A 21,456-nucleotide genomic window follows, 5' to 3' on the forward strand; every position below is an offset into this window, starting at 1 on the left:
GCGCTGGAGCTTTCTCTCTCTCTTTAAGGTACTGTGTTCGGCCTGCCCTCCCTTTCTTCGGTTTGCCCCAGGTGTCCCTTAAATCCTTGGCTTTCCAACTGGGTTGGACCCAGACCTTCCAACTTTAACTTCTTGAATCACCCCAACCTCTTTTGAACATTCTGCAAAGACTTTTAGTGCATTTTAAACTGTGTGATCTTGGGCACATTTCGCTTTGCTCCATTTGAAGTGGGCCCCACCTATGAACTTTGGCTCTACAGTGTATACTGCCTTTACTCCCTTGCTTTGAACTTCTAAAAGTGTTGGGACCTGTTTTATTTCTATGCTCTGCCTTTTTCTCCCCTTTAAATTAACTATTGGAGTGCCATCTAGGTTACGTGCTCACATCTGTTTTAACAAATCGTGGTGTTTTAACTCTGACTTGTCTAATAGTTATCAAGGGAGGTGTGTATACTTTACCTGACTGTGTTTTAACTTGCTTTTGATTTAGAGTGCTAGTGTATTGCCTAAAGTGTGTTTTAAATAAATAATTATATACTTTTGATACAAAGCTCTGGTCAGTGTTTGTTTGCTCTACTGTGTTTTTAGCCCTGTTGTCTATACTCTATATACTGCCCTACTCTTCTTGAGAGAAGTCTGACTGCTCAGCCACAGCTACCAGGTAAATCTGGGTGGTGCAGACTGCTACCAATTGGGTTTACTGCTTACTCCTGTAGTCTTAATCTTCTTGCAGTGGTCCCCAAGGGAACTGCACAGGATTTTGCCTAACACCTAGCAACACTTCCTATCAGTTGTGGACCAGTTCAGCAAGACAGTGCATCAATATAAGCAATACTTAGAATGAAAACTGAGCAAAATGGCATTTCACAATGATTATGCAGTGGGAAGAAAGAGCAGTTATAAGAAAGGGGTGCACCACACAGTTCGAATGGAGAATCGATCTCGAAAAGGCAGAGCTAACAGATGTGACCAGAGTCAGTAGGCCTGTGCCAGAGTTGGTGGTACAGGGCAAGGGCCCAGAAGCAAAATGTTCTTGTAGCTGCAGTCAAGTCTTTGGTTAACAATATTTGAAATGGTGGTTGCAAAAGTTGAAGAGACAATGTTAAGCGAGAGAGGGCGGCCAACCCAACAGGTAGGTAAAGGATTTAAAACACCTTTAGCACTACCGCGAAGAAAGGGCGGCCTGGCGGAACAATGTACCTTAAATGAAGAAGTGGCTCCTGCGGTGGCGGTTGTTCCTGGTAGTTCATGCAGTTCGGGTGATCCAGCAGAGGAAGAGATGCTCTCGTCGTGGAGGAAGGTTCGAGTTACTGCACTACCCAGGGATGAAACCAGCTGCGGTGCTGCCTGACGAGTAAAAGGTACGCTCCTTTAAATCGCGGTCCGGGTGGACTGGTGCCTGGATATCCGGCCTCCGTGTACAGGGTACGGGAGATTCGACCAAGGCAGGTCCGGTAAGGCGATTGGCAAACTGGTTGGCCCCACCAGCTCAAGGGAAGAAGGCTCTTGCAGGTGAAGATCTTCTCTCGTCGTATGGAGAAAAGTGGTGAGATGCTGCAGCAGGGCTTCACCGGTGGTTCAGTTGCTGCAGATGTTTTTGGCTTCTCTCCTCTTCGGCTTCTTAGTGGCGATGTCTTCCTCTTCTAGTCCTCAGGACCCTGCTTTTATGCAAAAAGATTCCCATTCATACAGCTTAGCTGTCACTCACACAGTGGAGTGGTCATCTTGGCGGGAGACCCTCCAGTTTATCAGGATAGAGTGCGACATGGGTTGCGGAGGCAACCCTGTCCAGGGGTCCTACTACCCCTCCCACACAACAGATCCACCCCAGACTCAGTGGCGCTGAAAGGAGGGCTTCTCGGTAGAAGCCCGCCAAACGGATGAACAAAGAATCCCCGACCTGGGTTAGGAGTTTAGAGAAAGACACGAGAAAGAAGTTCTATTAAAGTTCTGGCAAATAAAACCTACCGGAGCAAAGTTAATATTAAAATGCACCTGCGGTATGTTAGAGGCTGTCAGAAAATGTCATAGCCTCGAACAAATGGAAAATCCCATAGGGAAATATTCGCGGTCAAATATTTATGGTAGTAACCACTGCCAACAGCAAGACACTTTTGAGAGAGGGACTTTAGGGTACCCTCTCGAAAATGAACATAGGGGAAAAACTATTAACCCCTTCCAGTACCTCCATAGTAAGATGGGTTGTACTGGTTTAGTTGATAGGATTTGACTAATAAAGTCAATGGGGACTTTACATGCCCTGGGAGACAGTAGTCTGTCCCAGGGTATGGAGTCTATGTTTGGGGGTCGCTACGACACCCCTGTGTCACTGCACGGAGGGTGCTGTATAACATATGTGAATAAAGATGGTTCCTATGCGGTTCAGAAAGATCCCATAGGCATTAAACACAAAAATAGCCTAGAACACACATAGCAAAAATGCCTAAGAGTGGGAAAAAGAGTCTCAATCTTAGCAGATAAAAAGAAACAAACCCTTCAAATCCAGCAAAGCTGCTCGGAGACTCTATAGGTAAGGGAAATTAGCCATAAACTGAGAATTTTCCCTAACAGATGCTCTCAGCAGAGACGCAGGGTCAGTTGCATGAATAGAAGCTGAAGGAGGTGCAGGTGGTGCGGATCTTCAAGAAAGGGGGGTCTCCTCCGCTGGATTTGTTCACCACGCCGGACAACAAGCAGTGCCCTCTCTTTGCCAGCAGGGTGGCTCATCTGGAATCAAAGGTGGATGCCTTCTCATTCCCGTTGACGGGCCTGTCCGCCTACGCGTTTCCTCCCTTTCCCCTGATTCAGAGGACGATCCAGTTGGTGCGAAAGTACCTGTGCAAAGTGATCTTGGTGGCCCCTGTCTGGCCCAGGCAGACTTGGTTCTCGGATCTGCTTCACCTCGCAGTGGACGAGCCGCTTCGTCTGGGGTCGGATCCAGATCTGCTATAGCAGGACGACGGAAAGGTGTGGTATCACGACCTAGCGTCACACAGTTTGGAGCATGGCTCCTGACCACGCAGAGTTTGGATATCTAGGGATCCCAGAGGATTGTCATCGGATCCTGGCGGCAGCAAGTGCGCCATCTACCAATGTCTCTTTCAATAACAAATGGACTAGCCGGTCATCCAGTGTTTGGAGGTGTCTCCAGCCCAGATCCTCCTGTATCTTCTGCTACTGGCGAAAGGGGGCCTGGCGATGTTGTCGATCAAGGCGCATTTGGCTGCCATCTCCAGGTTCACGAGACAGCGCAACTCTACTCCTCTGTTCAGTGACTGGTTGGTCAAAAATTTCCTTAAAGGACTTTTTAGGACGTTTTCCCTGGAGAAGAGGTTTGCTCCGGTATGTAGTCTCAATGTGGTGCTCTCCGCTCTCATTAAGCCACCGTTTGAACCTATGTCGACGGCATCATTTGAAGTTCCTCTTGTGGAAAGTTGCTTTTTTGGTGGCCATTACCTCTGCCAGGAGGATGTCGGAACTTCAGGCTTTACTCATTGATCCGCCGTATCTGCGATTCAAGAGGGACAAAGTTCTCCTAGCGACTAATCCTCACCTTATCCCTAAATTTCCGTCGGAGTTTCACAAACACTCTACTATTGTCTTGCCCAATTTCTTCGCTAAGGCTACCACTCCGGCGGAGAGGGCGCTCCATTCCCTGGACATCAAGAGGACGTTGAAGTTTTATCTCGACCTTACTCAAGTCTTCAGAAAATCGAGACAGCTGTTTGTGGCGTTCGGTCCCTCCAACAAGGGGCAGTCACTTTCCAAGCAAAGAATTTCCCGTTGGGTCTCCTCTACAATTTCCTTTTGCCACAGGAAGGCTGGAAGGTCTTTGAGGGGCACTCCTAAGGCCCACTTTACGAGGTCCACAGTGTTGTCTGCGGCGCTGTGAGCAGGGATACCGCTCAGTGACATTTGCCAAGCAGCATCTTGGGCGGTACCACATACCTTCACCAGACACTACTGTCTGGGACAGCATTATGTGGAAGATGTGCAGGTGGGACAGGTGTTTCAAGAAGGTAGGCCCTAAGCTTCCGGGGTTTTTTGCTCTGTATATTGCTGGTTTTTGTTATCATGCATGTTGTTGGATGGTGTTCATTGTGTTGATGACCGTGGCCTGTGGCATGGGGTTGGTTTGCTTGTCGTACACCTCCAGGTTGTCATACTGCTATGTAATCTATTCACAGCATGTGAATCCATGAAAGATCCAATGCTGGAGAAGGGAGTAGTTTCTTACCTGTAACTCCATTTCTCCAGCGTTGGTATCTTTCATGGATTCATATGCGCCCGTCGGCCGCCCCTGCAGGTAAACCTGAATTCGGGTGTCCTCTCCTTTGGAACTTAAAATCTGAAGGGAAGCCGTGGGGGCGGGCTATTCATACAAGACGTCCTATTGGTGTAGCCTAAAGCACACAAAAAGATGTTGATAGGACACTGTGTGAAAGTTTTCCATAGGAAAACGCTATGTTAAAGTTACCGAGGTTTCCCAGCCTGACAACGGGAAATATTCACAGCATGCAAGTCTATGAAAGATTCCAACGCTGGAGAAATGGAGTTACAGATAAGAAACTACTCACTTTTTACATACACACCATAAAAACACACATTTGATCCATTGCATTACATGATCAGCCCATTTGCTTCTGTTGTTACAATTTTTGGTATGTTAAATGTACCCTGTTGTTGTAACTGTACAGCGCTTTGGTATAAAGCGCTATATAAGAATAAATACAATACAATACAATTAAAACATACACAGTAAGAATGTAAGCCATCATTTCATTACAAATGCTCATATCAGAACTATATCACAATGTCAAATGGAAATCCTCTGTGACACCAATCATCACCTCCTCGATTTCATCAAATACTAGCACCAAAAATGTCACCAAGGCTAACGTGAGCGACAAGTGGGCAGTCGTCCTAAGTCTGTGCCATAAGCCTTTTACTATGATCGCGGAGGAAGAATTAATAAAAGGTTGCAAGGTTAATAGCCTCTTGTTCAGCGTCGACGGACACGTCACTACCAAATGCTCCAATGATTCCAGCACAGTGCCACACAATCTACACCGACTTAGTTCCATAGGAATGCCCAGTTTTGGCCCCAGCACCTCCAGCGTTGGTAGACAATTCAACCTGAATTTAAGGTAACAATCTCTCAGATTAACTGAGGGAATTTTTTCACAACAATCTTACCTCTGTCAAGGGTTGATACAGTAATTCATGCCCCTTGTACTGTTTCAGATGTCCTAAATCCTGGATGTCCGCTGATTGAGCCCACTTTTTCACCTTCTTTTTCACTAATTCATTGGAGTCGGAACTGTTCACGTCTAGCAAGCTCATGAACAGCTTACATCTTTTCTTGAATCCACATAGGAAGGGGATAGTTTCCCCTACCATCATGGCATTCAAGTAAAAGTTGATGTGTGCGTTCTCCACCTTAGTTAGTTTAAAGAAGAGAGAAAGACTGCGCTTCATGAATTGTGCTCACCACGACACTAAACCCAACTCCAATTTTATAACACTCACTGCGACTGATCGAGGGAGGCACAGGACTTGTTTCAGCAACCTTCCTTTCAAAATGTAAAAAGACATTGTATTCCCATACCATCATTAGTTTGCACCCATACAAAATGTTAGCAAAGATCTTAGACCTGTAGAACTCGATTAAGAGTCAGAGCGAGTAGGCGCATAATCTACTCTTGAGAGAATTTGCCAGAGACAGACAAGCTCACACTTTCTCTTCCATTTTCCTTTCCTGTATTATTTGTTTTTGTGTAAAAGATATGGGAAAGTCCACATATATCGTATACAGTCCCCCTTCGCCACTACTGCGTCATTGATCTTCCAGGAGTAGCTTTTCTGCTTCTTCCTTTTACTACAGGTCATTACATAGGATTTGGCAGGATTTATTGTTTGCTGGTTCTAGGACAGATATTTCATTGCCCCGGACAAATACCTCTGAAGTCCTGCGGGGGTGTAATCCACGAGGAGGAGGTTGTCTGCATAGGCAATGCATCCCAGCCTAAGATCCATCCACCGGAGGGCATACCCACCAGGCCTTAGATACCTCCCACAGATCCAGATGCAAGTTGAAAAGCGTTGGCACAACCACACACCCCTGTCGGTCCCCCTTTGTGACCCCAATTCCCCTGGAGAGTTTGCCTTCGAGGTTGAGCCTCACCTTCATGGTGTTGCTTGTGTAAAGCATTTGGATCATTTTCAATAGGCCCGGATCTATACCCCATCTCAACAGCTTCCCCCAAAGCAGAGCGAGTTCCACGTTGTCAAACGCAGCCGATAAATGGATAGCGGCTACATATAGATTTTTCACTGAGCCACCACCGACTTCAGACATACAGGCATGGAGAATCATGCTACTCTGCAGTGTGCCTACTCCTCTCCTAAACCCTGTTTGCAGTGGGTGAAAGAGGTTTGAAGCCTCCGCCCAGCTTCTCAGGTCTCTCAACACCATTGTTGCAAAGACCTTGGAAGATGTATCCAGTAGGGCAATGGGCTGATAGCTCAGCGGGGAACAACTGTCACCTTATTTATAAATGGGAATCAGAATGGATTTAGCCAGGAAATAAGACATTTCCCATTCCTTGCTATGTGCTCGAAGGGATTACATAGAATATCATCCCAGAGAGGCACATTGTTTTTTAGGATCATATTTGTCACTCCGACCGGGCAGCTAGATCTGGAGTTCTTTAGATTATTAATCACCAGTTCTATGTCATCTTTATCAAAATGATACACCCACTCTATGGTCTGCCCTACTGGCAGGTCTCCGTTGTCCCCGGCTAAAGCTCTCCCGCCAAACTTGGTCTTAAGAAAATCCACCCATGCCTCTTCAGGCACACTAACTGCCTGCTCAGGAATTTGGATTCTACACTTTTTATTAAGTATCAACTATAACGAGCGTGTATCTTTATTGACACGTTGACGCATTAGCTACTGGTTGTTCTGGATGTATTTCAGTACCCTATGCTGGCTGCTCCGTTCTCTGTACTTTCAAGCCAATAGCTTTTTCGTCTATGATTTCTCTTCCTCTGTCGTATGCTGGTACTTTTTCGCCGTCCTAATTTCTTTTCTCAGCAGTCTTCTTCTGACCACGACCTCCAAACCACAAGGCTACAAATGATACAGGAGCAGAGGTAGAGCCTCCTCAACCAGATGATGCCCCGCTCAAAGTCCCCTCCCATGCCACCCCAGTAAGAGGTTGCATCTCACAATTCACCCATGCATGAGAGGGGATCACATCAGACAAGTGGGTGTTATCCACTGTGGCAGGGGGATATTGCATAGAACTTCTACAAAGGCCAACCCAACCACCTGCCAAGATACAGCAAAATGACACCAGAGGAAAGGCGCATATTACTGGAGGAAGTGAAAGCCCTGCTGGAAAAGGACGCCATAGAGATATCCCAGCACAGCAGGTAAACAAGGATATTTATTCAACATACTTTGTTGTGCCAAAGAAGGACTTAACAATGTTGTGGTTCGCACTAAAGACTCCATGGATCTGATGCCCCCCCTCCCCCAGTCAGCGACTCCCATAAGGGCTTTTCAAGCCCCCAGAGCCTCTTGGACTCCGTCCTGGCGCCGTTGGCGCCAGGCTCATAATATGGGATAAATCATGTGGAACTACTTGCCCAGTCTAGCCAAGCTGAGCCTTTCTGTTTCCTCAGGGTGTGGCTGAGGGACTATTTTATTCAAAGAACAGGGTGTGATAAAGGGACTACTTTACCTGGGACTACTTGCAAGGCTATTTAAGCCATGCCCTGCATACAGAACACGCTTCGTTTTTTTCTGCACTCCTGCAACGTAACGCTCACCGTGTCTGTTCTGTTCCTGAACTTCTACAGCCACGCCTGTCCAGGACTTCATCCATTGGTACCTGGAAGGGAAAAAGACAGAGGAAAAACAAGTCAGTACAACGGCTAAGCCTTACCTGCAGCATCCTTCCATCGGTTGCTTCTTCAGCTGGGCCTTCGCACCGGCTGAAGGGGATGGTCTTCGTTCTGGCTGTAAGAGTCCTCTCGGGTTCAGTATCCTTCTGGAGCATCTTCAGAGCGGTTCCTCCATTCTTCATTCCAGCGTCGTACCGCCTCTGCAGAAGAAGAAGAGTGACAGGTTAGTCACGCACGGAAAGGAAAAACAGTATTTCAGACTTACAGCGCTTCATTCTTGCGCTTCCACTCACCTGTAGGACATCTGCTCAGCGTTCTAAGTCCATTTGAACCCTCATGCAAAACCCATTCGAAGTCGCGCCTGAAGGTAAAGACAAAGACACCGATTAAAAGGAGTTGGGGCAAAATAAAGACTCAAAGACTTTATACTAAGCAGTCATTTGCATAGAGACTTACCTGTTTGACCAAGCTCTCCAAGACTCGGCAATCGCTCATTGGATCAGTGAAGTAACTCGATCCTGGAAAGACTGTTATTCGCGCCCCTGCTAGATTGCAGGACGGAGAGCCTACCTCACAAAACTTCAAGGTGAGAGCAAGCGGAGAAGGGCATCAGGTGGTGGCGGAGGTGGGTCCAACTCAACTCCCTCCCCAGTCGCTAATACCTTATTTTGACCTTGCAGACCAAAGCCTCGGGAGGGTGATAACAAGGGAAAAGTCGCAGCAACATCACCAATCAAGCAGCACCACGCCAGCGCAGACATCATTCGTGCAGCCACGTGCTACGCTGTCATGATCTCTGCTTCCAAAAGGTCAGGGTTTTCCCAACTCCCTTGGAAGCAGATCCCTAACCCAGTTTCCGAGTGCCAACCAGTCCCAATTGGGACCTTTTGGACCCAGTCCTGGCGCCAGTGGCACCAGGCTCATAAATATGCCCAGTCCCAGCGCTGGAAGCGCCGGGCTCATAATGCTTGGGTGGACTTACCTGCAGCAGACCATGCTGCTTACTTGCCTGCCAGTTGAGCCTCTGATCCTCTTCTGTTTGGAACTACTTTTCCTGTTGGGTGGGGCAGGAGCCACTCCCTAGATTCAGAACACTGGAACTCTTCTGGAAAGCAGGAACTCTTTTCTTACCTAGGCGTGGCTGTGGAAGGAGACACCTAAGCACTACAGGAGGCTATTTAAACCACACCCGATGGATGAATCTTGCTTTGCATTATTCTGCATCCTCTGCAGCAGAACGCTCATCGTGTCTTCTGCATCTGATCCTGGGCCTAAGGAAAAAGGCTTATCATCCTGAATCCAGTCTTCAGCAACACCTATAAAGACAAGAAAGAACAGGTTAGCATTACGGTCTTCAGTGACAGCTCTTCACTTACCTGGTCCATCGGCTGTCACCAACGCCTCGCGCTGCATTCCGGCATCTGAAAGACAAAGGCTTACCTACTCCTCGTGCGCTCCGGAGGTCTTCACACTGCATTCCGGCATCTGAAAGACAAAAGCTTACCAACTCTTCGCACGCTCCGGAGGCCTTCGGCGCTGCATCCCGCATCTGAAAGACAAAACAAGGTGCGTTTAAAGACATTGGGGAACTTTAATACTCACGTGCCATTACTCCTTTCCACATCTAACCCAGTGGGTATTCCGGCACCCTGCAGCCGCTCCGAACTTGTACCTGCAAAATAAAAAGACAGTTAGAGCGCATCGTGAAGCAGGCAACAAGCGCTTACTTACGTGCTTCCAGGCGCTTCTATTCATCACACGGGCTCCATCTTCAACTCACTTCAGCCCGTCATCCGCCATCGCCGGAACCCTGCAAAACAAGAAACATCATTACTAAAGACTTTAAAGACATTAGAATTACTCGAAACTTACCGTTCGTGCAGTAAACGACGGACAGCAGTCCTCTGAAGTCAAGAGGCCTGCTCCCCTTATCCAGTGAAGAAACTGGTTACAGCACCCTGCCCCGAGGCAGATGGAGAGCACAGCGTTCACTTACCTAAGGTGAGAGCGTTAACCTTTGGGGTTCTACAGGAGAAGAGAAAGGGAAGAAGAGAGAGACATTCAATAACCCAGTTCCTTCATCCCATATTTTCTATCTGCAGACATCTTACCCTTCGAGTCAGACATACAGTGCACAGAGGTCCAGCCCAAAGAGCCAGCCGTGTGTTACACATCACCTTTGAAGATACGGTATACGCCCAGTCAAGACCGGCGCCTCTACGGGAATCAGGTGAGCGTTACATACGCCCCCGTGGAGACCAGGTGAGCGTGACAATTAACTACAGACACCTCGCTTGGTGAGCCCATTTCCTTCACCACACAGCTCATGGCCAGTGGACACACACCATAGCCCAAAACCACATCAACCTTCTAGAACTTCTGGCAGTTCTCAAGGCTCTCTAAGCAGAAATCCACTACCAGCAGAACACAAGTGGCAACTCAACAAAAATATTCTAGACAAAATCTTCTTCCAGTTGAGTTATCCTCCCTTAGACCTGTTTACCACATGCCAAAATGCACAACACCCATACTTTGCATCCAGGTTTCCCCAACCAAGATCCAAGGGGAACGCCTGTGGATGAGTTGGTAAGGAAAATTTGCTAACGCATTTCCACCAGCACCACTCCTGAGCAGGATAGTGCACAAGATGCACCAGGAACAAGTCACTCTAATCCTTATAGCTTCAATGTGGGCAAGATAACCTTGGTATCCACATTTGCTGAAACTGCCCATGTGCAAACGAATCAAGCATCCATGCCCCGCCAACATGCTGGTCCAACATGAGGGGACAACGCTCAATCCACATCCTGAGTCTCTGAACTTGTCAGCCTGGCCCCTGAAGTCATAGAGTTTGGTCACTTAAACCTTCCTCAAAGGTGTATGGATATCATAAAGGAGGCACAGAAACCCAACACCAGACACTGTTACTTCAACAAGTGGAAGGGGTTTATGGTTTGTTGCAGATCACAATCCTTAAATCCAATTGAATGCTCACCATCCAGCATTCTACACTACATGCTCTATGTACTAGACTCTGGCCTAGTATTTAACTCCATCAAAGTACACCTAGCTGCCTTGTCCGCATACACCACTTCGCAGAACAAGGTGTCTTGGTGGAAAGTTCCTGTTAACAATGTTTTTATGGAGGGCGTAAAGAGATTATGCCCTCCCATTTCTAATCCTTCACCAGGTTGGGACCTTAATTGTGTGCTCTCCAAGCTCATGGGTCTGCCCGTTGAGCCTATGCACAAGGCCAGCCTAAAACACTTAATCTTTCTGGTAGCCATCACCTTGATAAGAGGAGTCAGTGAGCTATAGGCCTTATCTGTACAAGACCCTTTCTTTATAATCCACAAGGACAAGGTGGTCCTTAGAACACATCCTAGGTTTTCACCTAAATTCATCTCCAAGTTCCATGTCAACCAATCCATTGAAATACCTACTTTTTTCCAAAATCCATCTAACTCCGCTGAAAAAAGACTCCATTCATTAGATGTAAGGAGGGTGGTCTTGCACTACGTAAACAAAAAAAAAGCTCTAAGATAAACAGATCAGCTCTTTGTTTCCATAGCACCTGGTAGGGAAGGTTATCACATCTCTAAAAATGCCATCTGCAGATCGATAGTCAAATTCATACAGCTGTTCTATTCACTATCCAAAAAGATCCTACCCTTCACTCCTAGAGCTCACTCTACCAGAAGTACAGGAGCTACTCTAGCATTTATTGCAAACGTCCTCCTAGACGCTATTTGCAAAGCAGCTACTTGGAGTTCCATTCATACCTTTACACAGCATTACTGCATTGACACAAACTCTAAAGCGATTTCCAGGCGGGACAAGCAGTGCTAAAACATCTATTTGCTGCTGTACCTTCTCACAACCCACTTCCGTCTTCAGATACTGCTCGCTAATCTATGCACAGCATGCGATCTAAGCCAATCCACAAGCCTCAGAAGACATACATTACTCACCGTAATTGTATTTCTGATGCTTGTATCTGCTTAGATTCACATGCGCCCGCCTTTCCCCCCATCCTGTAGTTAAAGGTGCATAGATGTTTCTTGCTCTATCGCTAGTTTTCTGCTTTATTACATCTGTACTCCCGCTACACTTCATGCAACCTCATGTCAGAAACAAAACAATCTGAGGGACCTTGACACGTGAAGGACCATGGGTACAGTAGACGTCACACTAGGGATAGTATTACTAACACGCCCAGCCAACCTCCCTTTTTCAGTTTCAAAGACAAATCATGTAATATTTATTTTTATTTATTTATTACATTTGTTACTCGCCCAGACCCTTAGGTATCACAGCAAGGTTACAGACAGCTTAAAAAATACTTACATTGAATGGGCCGGTGTGGCGCAATTGTATTGGTATTTGAAGGTAATGCATAATGTTTTAAAGATCATTCTGGCTTTGATAGATATACTCTGCGACTACCACTAGATGTTGGCATATGCACAGCATGTGAATCTAAGCAGATGCAAGCATCAGAAATATGATTACGGTGAGTAATGTATGCACAAGTTGCTGAGTTCCTTCTTTCTGGCTAAAGCCTTTAATTATACACGTTTTAAAAGTTAGATTTCTTTCTATCCTTTCAACGGCCATACCACTGTAAGATCTTGAGTGCTGGCTTTCAAGGACCGATTCATCGTTGACGACTACTTGGACTGTCTTGACGAACTTTGACTGCGGTGTACTTAGGCCTCAACGGGCCTCAGCCCTTCACAGTAGGGAAAGTAGGGGCAGGTCATAACTTTCTTTACTTTAGAGAGTGCCTATTTCCCTATTCTTCCTTTTCCATCACCGGTCTGCCACCTTTCCGTATTATCGAAATCACACCCTTTAAATTTTGCTTTTCAAGTAACAGGAAGTTTCCCTGGAGGGACTCACACAAGGTGTGTAACCTGTCTCCCCAGGCGACCACCCTGAAAAACATTGCAGGTTTTGCAAACTTTTGCGGCCCAAGACACTAAAGGACTGTAACACTAAGCGCTGGGCCCATCACGCTGTGCATGCCGAATCCACTATGGACGTGGAGGGAGCGTCCAGCGATGGCAGCGGCGGCGTCCTAAGTGACTCTGAGGACGATCGGGACCTGACGGTTTCCCGCATGCGAGACACCTACTCCATCAGGCGGGCCAGCTTTTCTGCTACGGAGACAACAACCAGCAGCTCAGGCGCCCACACTGCACGCCACATCCCCCATGGCTGACAGTCAACTGCTTCGTCGACCATTAAGCCACATGTGATGTCGAGGGAAAGGTCTGAAAAATCCCTGTCCTCTGGGCCATTGCGCTCGCCACAAAAACAGACGTCGAAGTCTGTTGCCGACATTCAAATAAACCTGACAAACGCTCGGCTACCAGCGAACATTTGTTGAAAGACGCTTTGACGGCCCTTTGCAATAGCTCAAAAATGAGGGCGCTTATTAAAAACATGTTCAAGACACTCTACATAAGTCCAGGGCATCACCCTGATCAACTGTCCAACCTCCAAGGGCCCTCAAAAGGAGAGGCAGCTAAAGACCAACTTGCTGCCAAAAAAAACATGATTAGACACCGCCCAGCCAAGCACTTCAGAGGGCACTTCCCAGGATCTCTATTACATTGACACTTCATGCTCTCAAGATCCTGGTTCGTTAGCAGACCAAGGGGACCTACATGACATTAACCAATATTATGCTGACGGCGATGACATCATACAATCTCCGGACCACCATGACCATCCTGTGGCTGACTCCCCTGTGGATAATCATCTGTATTATAATGAGGTCCTCCTAAAGGCTGCTGAACATTTCAAGATTGATACACAAGAGGCACAAGTGGACAAAGACTTTGTGGAAGACATCCTTGGGGATAAAAAGTCTGCAGCACAGTTTTTATTCCACTCCTACAGTCCATCCAGAGGCGCATTCAGCCTTCTCTACTCAGTGGCAACCTTACGAGGGCAGTTAACCCCCGTATTGAAATGTTTTTCAGGCCAGCCCCCTCCGACTCCTTATACATCAGTGGTCAATTTAAGCCCAACTCTCTCGGTGTAACTACCACAAGAAAGAGGGCGGGCAAGCCCTTATCCTCTGCTAAAGCTCCTCCTGATAATGTGAGCAAAAAGATATATACACTGGGCAGGAAATAGCTTCCTCAGCTGCATACCAAGTAAGAATAGCTAATAACACCACTCTTTTGGCGAGTTACAACTGCCATAAATAGGACAAGATGCTACAACAAATTGACTCTGTCCCAGAGCCTTTTAAGTAACAGCTCCTGAACATAGTGGCTCAGGGTAAGCAGGTGGCCAATTGCATCCTGAAAAATATTCTGGACGCAGCAGATAATGCCAGCCGTATACTAGTAGAGGGTACATTTATTAAGCGCTGTGCATGGTTAAGACAATCTAGCTTTAAGCTGGAAACTCAAGCCACCCTCCTCAATATGTTACACTCACCTGGTCTCTGCAGGGACGTTGGGGCACGGTTGGAGCCCTCCCTCGACTTGGCTCCCGTGGATAGACACTCTCCCCCAGCTGCCGCTGAGCCTGCTGTTCTGGACAGTGGTATGGCCCTTGAGAGAAGATGAGATGCACTGAGAATGGTGTGGTGGTGTCGTGAATTCCCTTGACCCTCTCGTGCCAAAATGAAGTGTGCAAGCGTTTTCCCATGCAAGCTCACATGTGGTTGTGTAACACTGAGCTCTCCGTCCTGCTTCTTGTAGCAGGGGCGGGGAGAGTGTACCTAGTTGCTTCACTAGCCCGTGGAAGTGGTGATCCAGACCGGCTGTGACCAATCCACTTAAAAGGTAAGTCTTTTGGTTATGATTAATGTTTGTTATATTATAATGTCTTTTGCCTTTGTTATTAATAGTAATTATTGCAATGTCTTATCTCTTCCCAATAGGTGTGAAGATGGCAGATCGGAGTCGTGGAGCGAGTCCGGGTATTCCCTGGGGATGATGAAGCTCCCAAATTAGCTGGTAAGTTGGCCTTTATAATGGAACTCTAGACTAGGCCAAGCATTCGTTATTATATGGCTTCTAACCTGTTGTGTTCTTTTTCCCTTGCAGGAGAAGATTGGCGGCATAGAGCGGAGTCTGGATGCTCGGGAGCAGCTCCGCGGCTGCCGGATGAAGGTACCGCGAAGATGACGAAAAGATGTGGAGCTCCTGCGTTGCTGGACGCCCGGATCAGGTGAGGAAAGGCTCTGACTCTGATATCGATGGGATGCAGGCAAGATGCACGCACAGCGATGGAGTAGCTGGATTCTGGTAAGAAGCACCTTCAGCGATGGAGTAGCTGGAATCAGGTAAGATGTGCCTTCAGCGATGGAGTTGCTGGAATCTGGTAAGATGCGCCTTCCGCAATGAAGTAGCGGGATCCAGGTAAAATGATCTTCAGCGATGGAGCAGCTGGAATCAAGTGGATGCACGACGAGATGAAGAACAGGTAACGACAGCGGTAAGCATTACGGTGCTGAAAGCAGAATAACGCAAAGCGGAGGCATGTGGGTGGGTTGGCCTTAAATAGGCTGGCCCTGGCCCCTCTGTTTGGCCCCACCTTGTGGCTCCACCTTGCCCCTCCCAGGGACTCTTGCACGTGCCTTCTAATGATAGTCTCTGGCCATGCCCGGCCCTGAGGCACGTGCCCTAGAACAGATTCACAGTGAAATTGCGACAGGTAGGGGCCCATCGACCTCCCAGATCGCACACTGCCCCTGAACACAGTGGTTGTCGGGCTAATCCCCCATGGTTGTGTATTCTTGCCAGGCCCCAACCATCAAGGCTCTGGTATTTAAAAGACTTGAGTCTATGTAAGTCCCACGCCACCTCGAGTGGTGCCGCAAACACCGTTTGCCTCTCTCAAGTTATACACTCGCCCCCTCTGACACACCTAAATTCATATCCAAGTTCCATGTTAACCAATACATTGAACTACCCGCTTTCTTTCAAAATCCATCCAACTCACCTGAGAGAAACCTCCATACACTGGATGTAATGAGGGCAGTTCTGTACTATGTAAACAAAACAAAACCGCTAAGAAAAACAGATCAACTGTTTATCTCCATAGCACCTGGCAGGGAGGGTGATTACATTTCAAAGGATGCCATCTCCAGGTGGATAGTGAAATTAATACAGCTCTGCTACTCTCTATCGAAGAAAACCCTGCCTTTCACACCAAGAGCTCACTCTACCAGAGGTAGAGGAGCTACTTTTGGCATTTATTACAAACAACCCTCTAGACGCCATTTGCAAAGCAGCTACATGGAGTTCATACATACCTTTACTCCGCATTACTGCATTGACACACATTCTAAAACAGATTCAGAGGTGTGGGACAAGCAGTGCTAAAACATCTGTTTGCTGCTGTGCCTTCTCACAAGCCATAGCATGTGATCTAAGCAGATCCACAAGCCTCAGAAGGGATACATACTCACCGTAATCGTATTTGTATCTTCTTAGATCCACATGTGCCCACCCCTCCTCCCCTCTTGTAAGTTGAAGGTTCATAGATGATTTTCTGGATTTATTGCTTCTTATCTGCTTTATTACATCTGTACCCACGCTAAACTTCATGCTACCTCATGTCAGAAACAAAACAATCTGAGGGACCTCGACACGTGAAGGACCATGGGTACAGTGGACGTCACACTAGGGATAGTATTACTGACACGCCCTGTCGAAGTCCCTTTTCGAGTTTCGAAAACAAATAATGTAATACTCCCTGACTACCACTAGATTTCGGCCTATGCACAGCATGTGAATCTAAGCAGATCAACAAGCCTCAGAAATATGATTACGGTGAGTAATGCATCCCATATATATGCATGTTTATAAATTGGTATAGTACTGGTGTATCAAATACTGTTATTTTTTTTTATAGGTCATTTATTATGCGCCTATACACGTGTGTGTCTCATTGTACAACAAGGCAAAGGGCGTGCGGGTGGAACGATCCTACTAAGCCTTGTACATTCAGATCATGCAAGTGCAGGTTATTTATAACACGCTTGGATCTCAGACCTGCGCGTTGCCACAGAGCTATTATACTTCCCTTATAAATGTCAGTTGGTCATTGTGTACTGTTTTAAATACATTGCAGTTAACTGTTAGCAAAAGCATGCCCTGCCTCTTCAAGTTGTATCCCTGCATGCAGGACCTCCTGCTCCATTACTGCTACTGCTGCTGCAAGCATGGTAGTGTAAGATGGGGTGTGGTGCATGGGCGTGGTCCTTTTGTGCTTTTGCAGTGCTCATGGTGGTCACCTGGGCTGATTTGGGCCACCTGCGGCCTGTTTCTGCACACCTGACTCTAGTTAACGCCTGGTCCGCAATGCTGGTTTTTCCGGCATGGAAATCACGGTGCTACCGGCACGTTCATGCTGGTGTTTGTGTATGTGGTGCTCGGAATGTGCACATACTAACGCCATACCGGTGTCTCATGCACAGCCGAGGAGTTTTGCCACATAGTCCGTTCACAGTTTTGTCGGATATGGTAGGTCACTTGCGGTGACGCTGGTAGTGGCATCACGACTCTGAGTATGCCAGTCAGGAAAAAGGTGCCGGTACGGAGAGACTGGCACCACTATTTCTGGACCGGCATACATGTAATGAGGCCCATTGTCTTTTAGTCTGACTTTCTAGACCTAGAGTATGCACCTCCCAAGAAATGTTCACTCCATGCATTCTTTTCAATGCAGAACCTAGTGAGTCAGTCTGATCACTTACGTAGTGTGAAACTTCAGTGCAAACCGATTCTGGTAAATAACCTGAAGACGTTGTGTGCCTTGTTTTCACCATCAGACTGAAAAAACAATGAATTTGGTGAATATGTGACTATGGCTTTCTTCCCAATGAATGACAGATTAATTGCAATTAGTGCCGGCTCTCTATTGCTGATCCCTTTGTTTTTGGCAGTATTTTACAGGGACAAGGTCTGAGCTTATATAATGTTTTGAGAGAACACTGCTATGGCCACCTTCCTTGTGGGTTCCAGGTTCGGGTTTTTCGCTGAAGCCTAGTTTGGCCTCTCCATAGCCTCCCAGGGTCTCTAAAGGGAGGAAAACATTGTGACACCTTGGTGAATTGTTTGGTCACAGAGACTCCTTTTTAGATGATCTGTCAGATGCTAATCGCTGCAGGTGGTAGTAGAGGGGCCCGTGGCAGGGCTGACTCACTTGAAGATGGGAGACTGATGGGGGCGGAAACGCAGTGGTCCACTGCTTAACTAGGGATACAGGCTCATAGTGAGAGATGCTCCAGAAGCAGAAGGGTGTGCGCTACATGCTCAGGGATGTAGTCCCTTTTCTGGGGATGGCATCTTTTAGATCCTCAGATACAGGATGAGAGAACGTTTCAAGTGGGTAATGGGGTTTGCTGAATAGAGCCCATCCTACACTTAGCTACATTGAATTTTTGAACATTTGGGTCTGGGAGTGCTCTGTAGCTCAGAGTTGTGTAGCTCAACAAGCACTGCTTGTAGTTGCTAGTCCTTCACTGCATCATGGAAGAATGCAATTGGAAGGCTGTCAGAGAGGATGTGTTCTTCTTAAAGAAACTCTACTCGAGGAAGCAGCAGGTGGAACGGTCTTCTGAGAAATTTGAAGACTTGGAGTACACCAGGGTGAGCAAACTACTGAGACCCCTCAATCGCTTTCAAGAAGACAAAGTAGGATGAATACTGTCAAGATGTCTGTGCACTTAATAGAGAGCATGTTGGAAGAGATGGATCTGAGGGTTGCTTAATGCTGGAGCAATCATTGAATAAAGAGGAGCAGAGGCATGTCACAGAAGAACGGATTGTGTGTGTAGTGGGCGTTTTGCACCAATGATTTGGTTAAGGAGCGCGATTGAGAGCATGGAATTATGCTGAGATTTTAAAAAAGCTATGCTTGAGGTCTAAAGGGATATGAAGGGGTTGGGGGATATCGCCTCCCTTAATTATCCTGCTGAACAAAGTTGGAACATAAAGGCAAGACATTTCTCTTTTCTCAGGCGACATGGGGTAGGGCTTTTCTGGAAGGGGCATGGAGCAAGCGCTGAGTACATTCTACTGATCTTTTCCATCTCAAGGCAGTGTAGTGGGTTCTTGACCGCCACGTTGGTCATTAAATGGTTCTGATGGTAGCTGAAGAAGCGTCCCCCAGTGGAAGGGATTTCTGACCTGACTGGTGGTGCCTGATTTGGTTTGAGCTATCTTTTTAGGTGATCTGCAATGCATACACGTGCCTCTCTTGTCCCTTTCCTAACATCCCACCCCTATTTGTGTTTTACAGGTTTTTTTCCCACATGCTAAGCTTTTGCTGAGATTGTACAGCATGCAATATGAAACTTCCCTTTTAGGGACCTAATGTGTGGGAGGTACAGTGTGATTTACATACTCTGAGGCAACTATAATCCATTTGCTGCACAACTGAAATATTTCCAAGCGGCCCACTGTTGATTGTTTTTCTTCAGAGAAGTCTCAAGTTAATAGATTGCATTAAAAAAGTGGTTATTAATTTGCACACTCCCTGGATATTTGCCTTCTCCCTATCACTCCCCACCCTGCTTTAATTGGTAACTGTAAGTATTCCTATTGAAATCATTACACAAAAAAATAACCCACTGATGAACCTTTTGTGATAATTAATTGAAACAAAAAGGAATGCCACAACAGCCAAGACTGTCATAATTATGGGGATACCTGCTGAAAGGTTTGTAACAATGAGGAAAGTTCGGTCTGTAACCTCCAGTGGCATTTAGGAAGAGTGAAATGTCATGATTTGTTGAGTTAACAAAATTAGACCACACCCGGGATCATTCACTGTGGTGGGTCGCCAGCAGTAACCAAGTGAGAGTTTACTCCAATAGGATTGCAGGAAATCTTTCCTCTATGAAGTAAACGTTTAATGATTTATTTGATGCAGTTCTTGCCATTGAGCTTACCTAACTCTGGGTTAGTACTTGCATGAAAAGATTGTTCTGGCTTTGTTAATCGCTAGCAAAGGGCCTCAGCAATACAAGAAAAGGGCAGACAAATGACAAATTCTCTTGGCTTGTAACTTATTCAAAGGGGGTGCACGGGATAACTTCCCTTGTCTCTTGTTATGGATGGACTAATTAGTGTAATTTGATGAGTTGGAGCAGTGAATATGTGCCTTTGTGTGGTAATTGGACGCTTTTGGAGCCAAGAGTACAGCCATGTTATTTTATCTTAAAACGAGTTGGTATTTTATAGTTTAACATATTTAATGAACTGCCACCACGAGAACTATCACCATGTTTTTTTGGGGGGAAAATGATAATGGTTTCTCTTGGCAAAAGATGTTGATAGAATTTCATATGTATTACTTAATTGCGTTGTGTATTCTAAAATAGAAAATACAACACACAGGACAAACTAATGGCATTGTTTGCAAGTTTTCTTTTAATACGTCTGTAGAATGTTTCAGGACCAACAGAAACGGATGACAATTCACAGCCATTTTACCCCCTCATGTTCATGTTTCCCAGCATCTGGATGAGCTCTTCTTGAAGTGCAGCATTTTGTAACTGTTTGTGTTCGGGGCTTACTTCCAGAAATGCAGAGAAGTCATGGTAGATGTACACAAACTCGCACATTACTGCTGGGAGCTGTTGCTTTAAGTGGTACTTGTATTTTTCTCCATACATGTTTCGGATTGTAATTCTGCAGATATCCTGCAAGGCCATTGCATCTCGAGCTAGGTGTACGAGGAAGTCTTTTTGCTGTTGGAACTCTGGGTGAAGCAGTCCACTCGGGAGAGCACCTTCTTTGTTAGTCAACTTAAGTGGGTGGGAAAGACTTAGCAACTTGCTGAACAGGGATATTGATCGTAGGTTGGATCGCCGCTCAAGGAAAATGAAAATGGGAGATTCTCCTAATTTTGTCAGGGGATTCACATCTGCTTCAAATTTCAGGAGGAGATCTACTATTTCCTCCCTTCCGCCTTGGCAGGCGTCATGAATTGCAGCTCTTCCATCTTCATCTTGGACATTGACTTGGGCACCGTTTATTAGGAGCAACCGGATGCAGTCTGTGTCTGTTGCTAAAACCTTCCCACCTTTTGCAGAGGCAGTGCATACAGCAAGTTTCAGTGAGGTGTTGCCAGAGTGTGGGATAATGCTGTTAACGTTGGCGCCGTATGAGATTAACATTTCGGCCATCTTGCTGTTCAGTGTGCCTGCAGCCATGTGAAGAGGGGTCATGCCATATTGATCCATTGCATTCACCCTGGCCCCATTCTGCGCCAGAATGGAGATGGCTGAATAGGCTCCATAGCGTACTGCTAGGTGTAGCGGCGTTTGTCGGTTTTCACCCTCTACTTCTGCATTGATTTCCACTCCATGCTCACAGATGATGCGTAGACATGCTTCAGTTCGATTCTGCATTGATGCCATGGCTTTCTGAAACGTAGTCTTTCTTTCACTCCACTTTGGTATTATGTTTGGCCAGTGTGTTATTATAAGGTGTAGTGCGGTGCGGCCCCTGTTGTCCCTGAAAAATAACATAGTGCTTCAGTATTATTGCAAATACAATGCAAA

At 46.5% G+C, this 21,456-nt stretch overlaps 2 protein-coding genes across 2 annotated transcripts in view; one reads left to right on the forward strand and one right to left on the reverse strand.

Annotated features, from left to right (window-relative positions):
• EIF2AK1 (eukaryotic translation initiation factor 2 alpha kinase 1) overlaps positions 1-21,456 on the forward strand; it is a 1,543,308-nt gene that overhangs the window by 1,096,650 nt on the left and 425,202 nt on the right. The window lies entirely within an intron of this gene.
• ANKRD61 (ankyrin repeat domain 61) overlaps positions 20,298-21,456 on the reverse strand; it is a 159,451-nt gene continuing 158,292 nt past the window's right edge. Inside the window, exon 3 of the mRNA XM_069645633.1 lies at positions 20,298-21,409. Coding sequence (XP_069501734.1) covers positions 20,380-21,409 — 1,030 coding nt within the window. The 3' untranslated portion in view covers positions 20,298-20,379. The remainder of the gene's footprint in view (positions 21,410-21,456) is intronic.

This window comes from Ambystoma mexicanum, chromosome 2p (genome assembly GCF_040938575.1).
Source record: "Ambystoma mexicanum isolate Mex_15411 chromosome 2p, UKY_AmexF1_1, whole genome shotgun sequence".
NCBI classification, from domain to species: Eukaryota; Metazoa; Chordata; class Amphibia; order Caudata; family Ambystomatidae; genus Ambystoma; species Ambystoma mexicanum.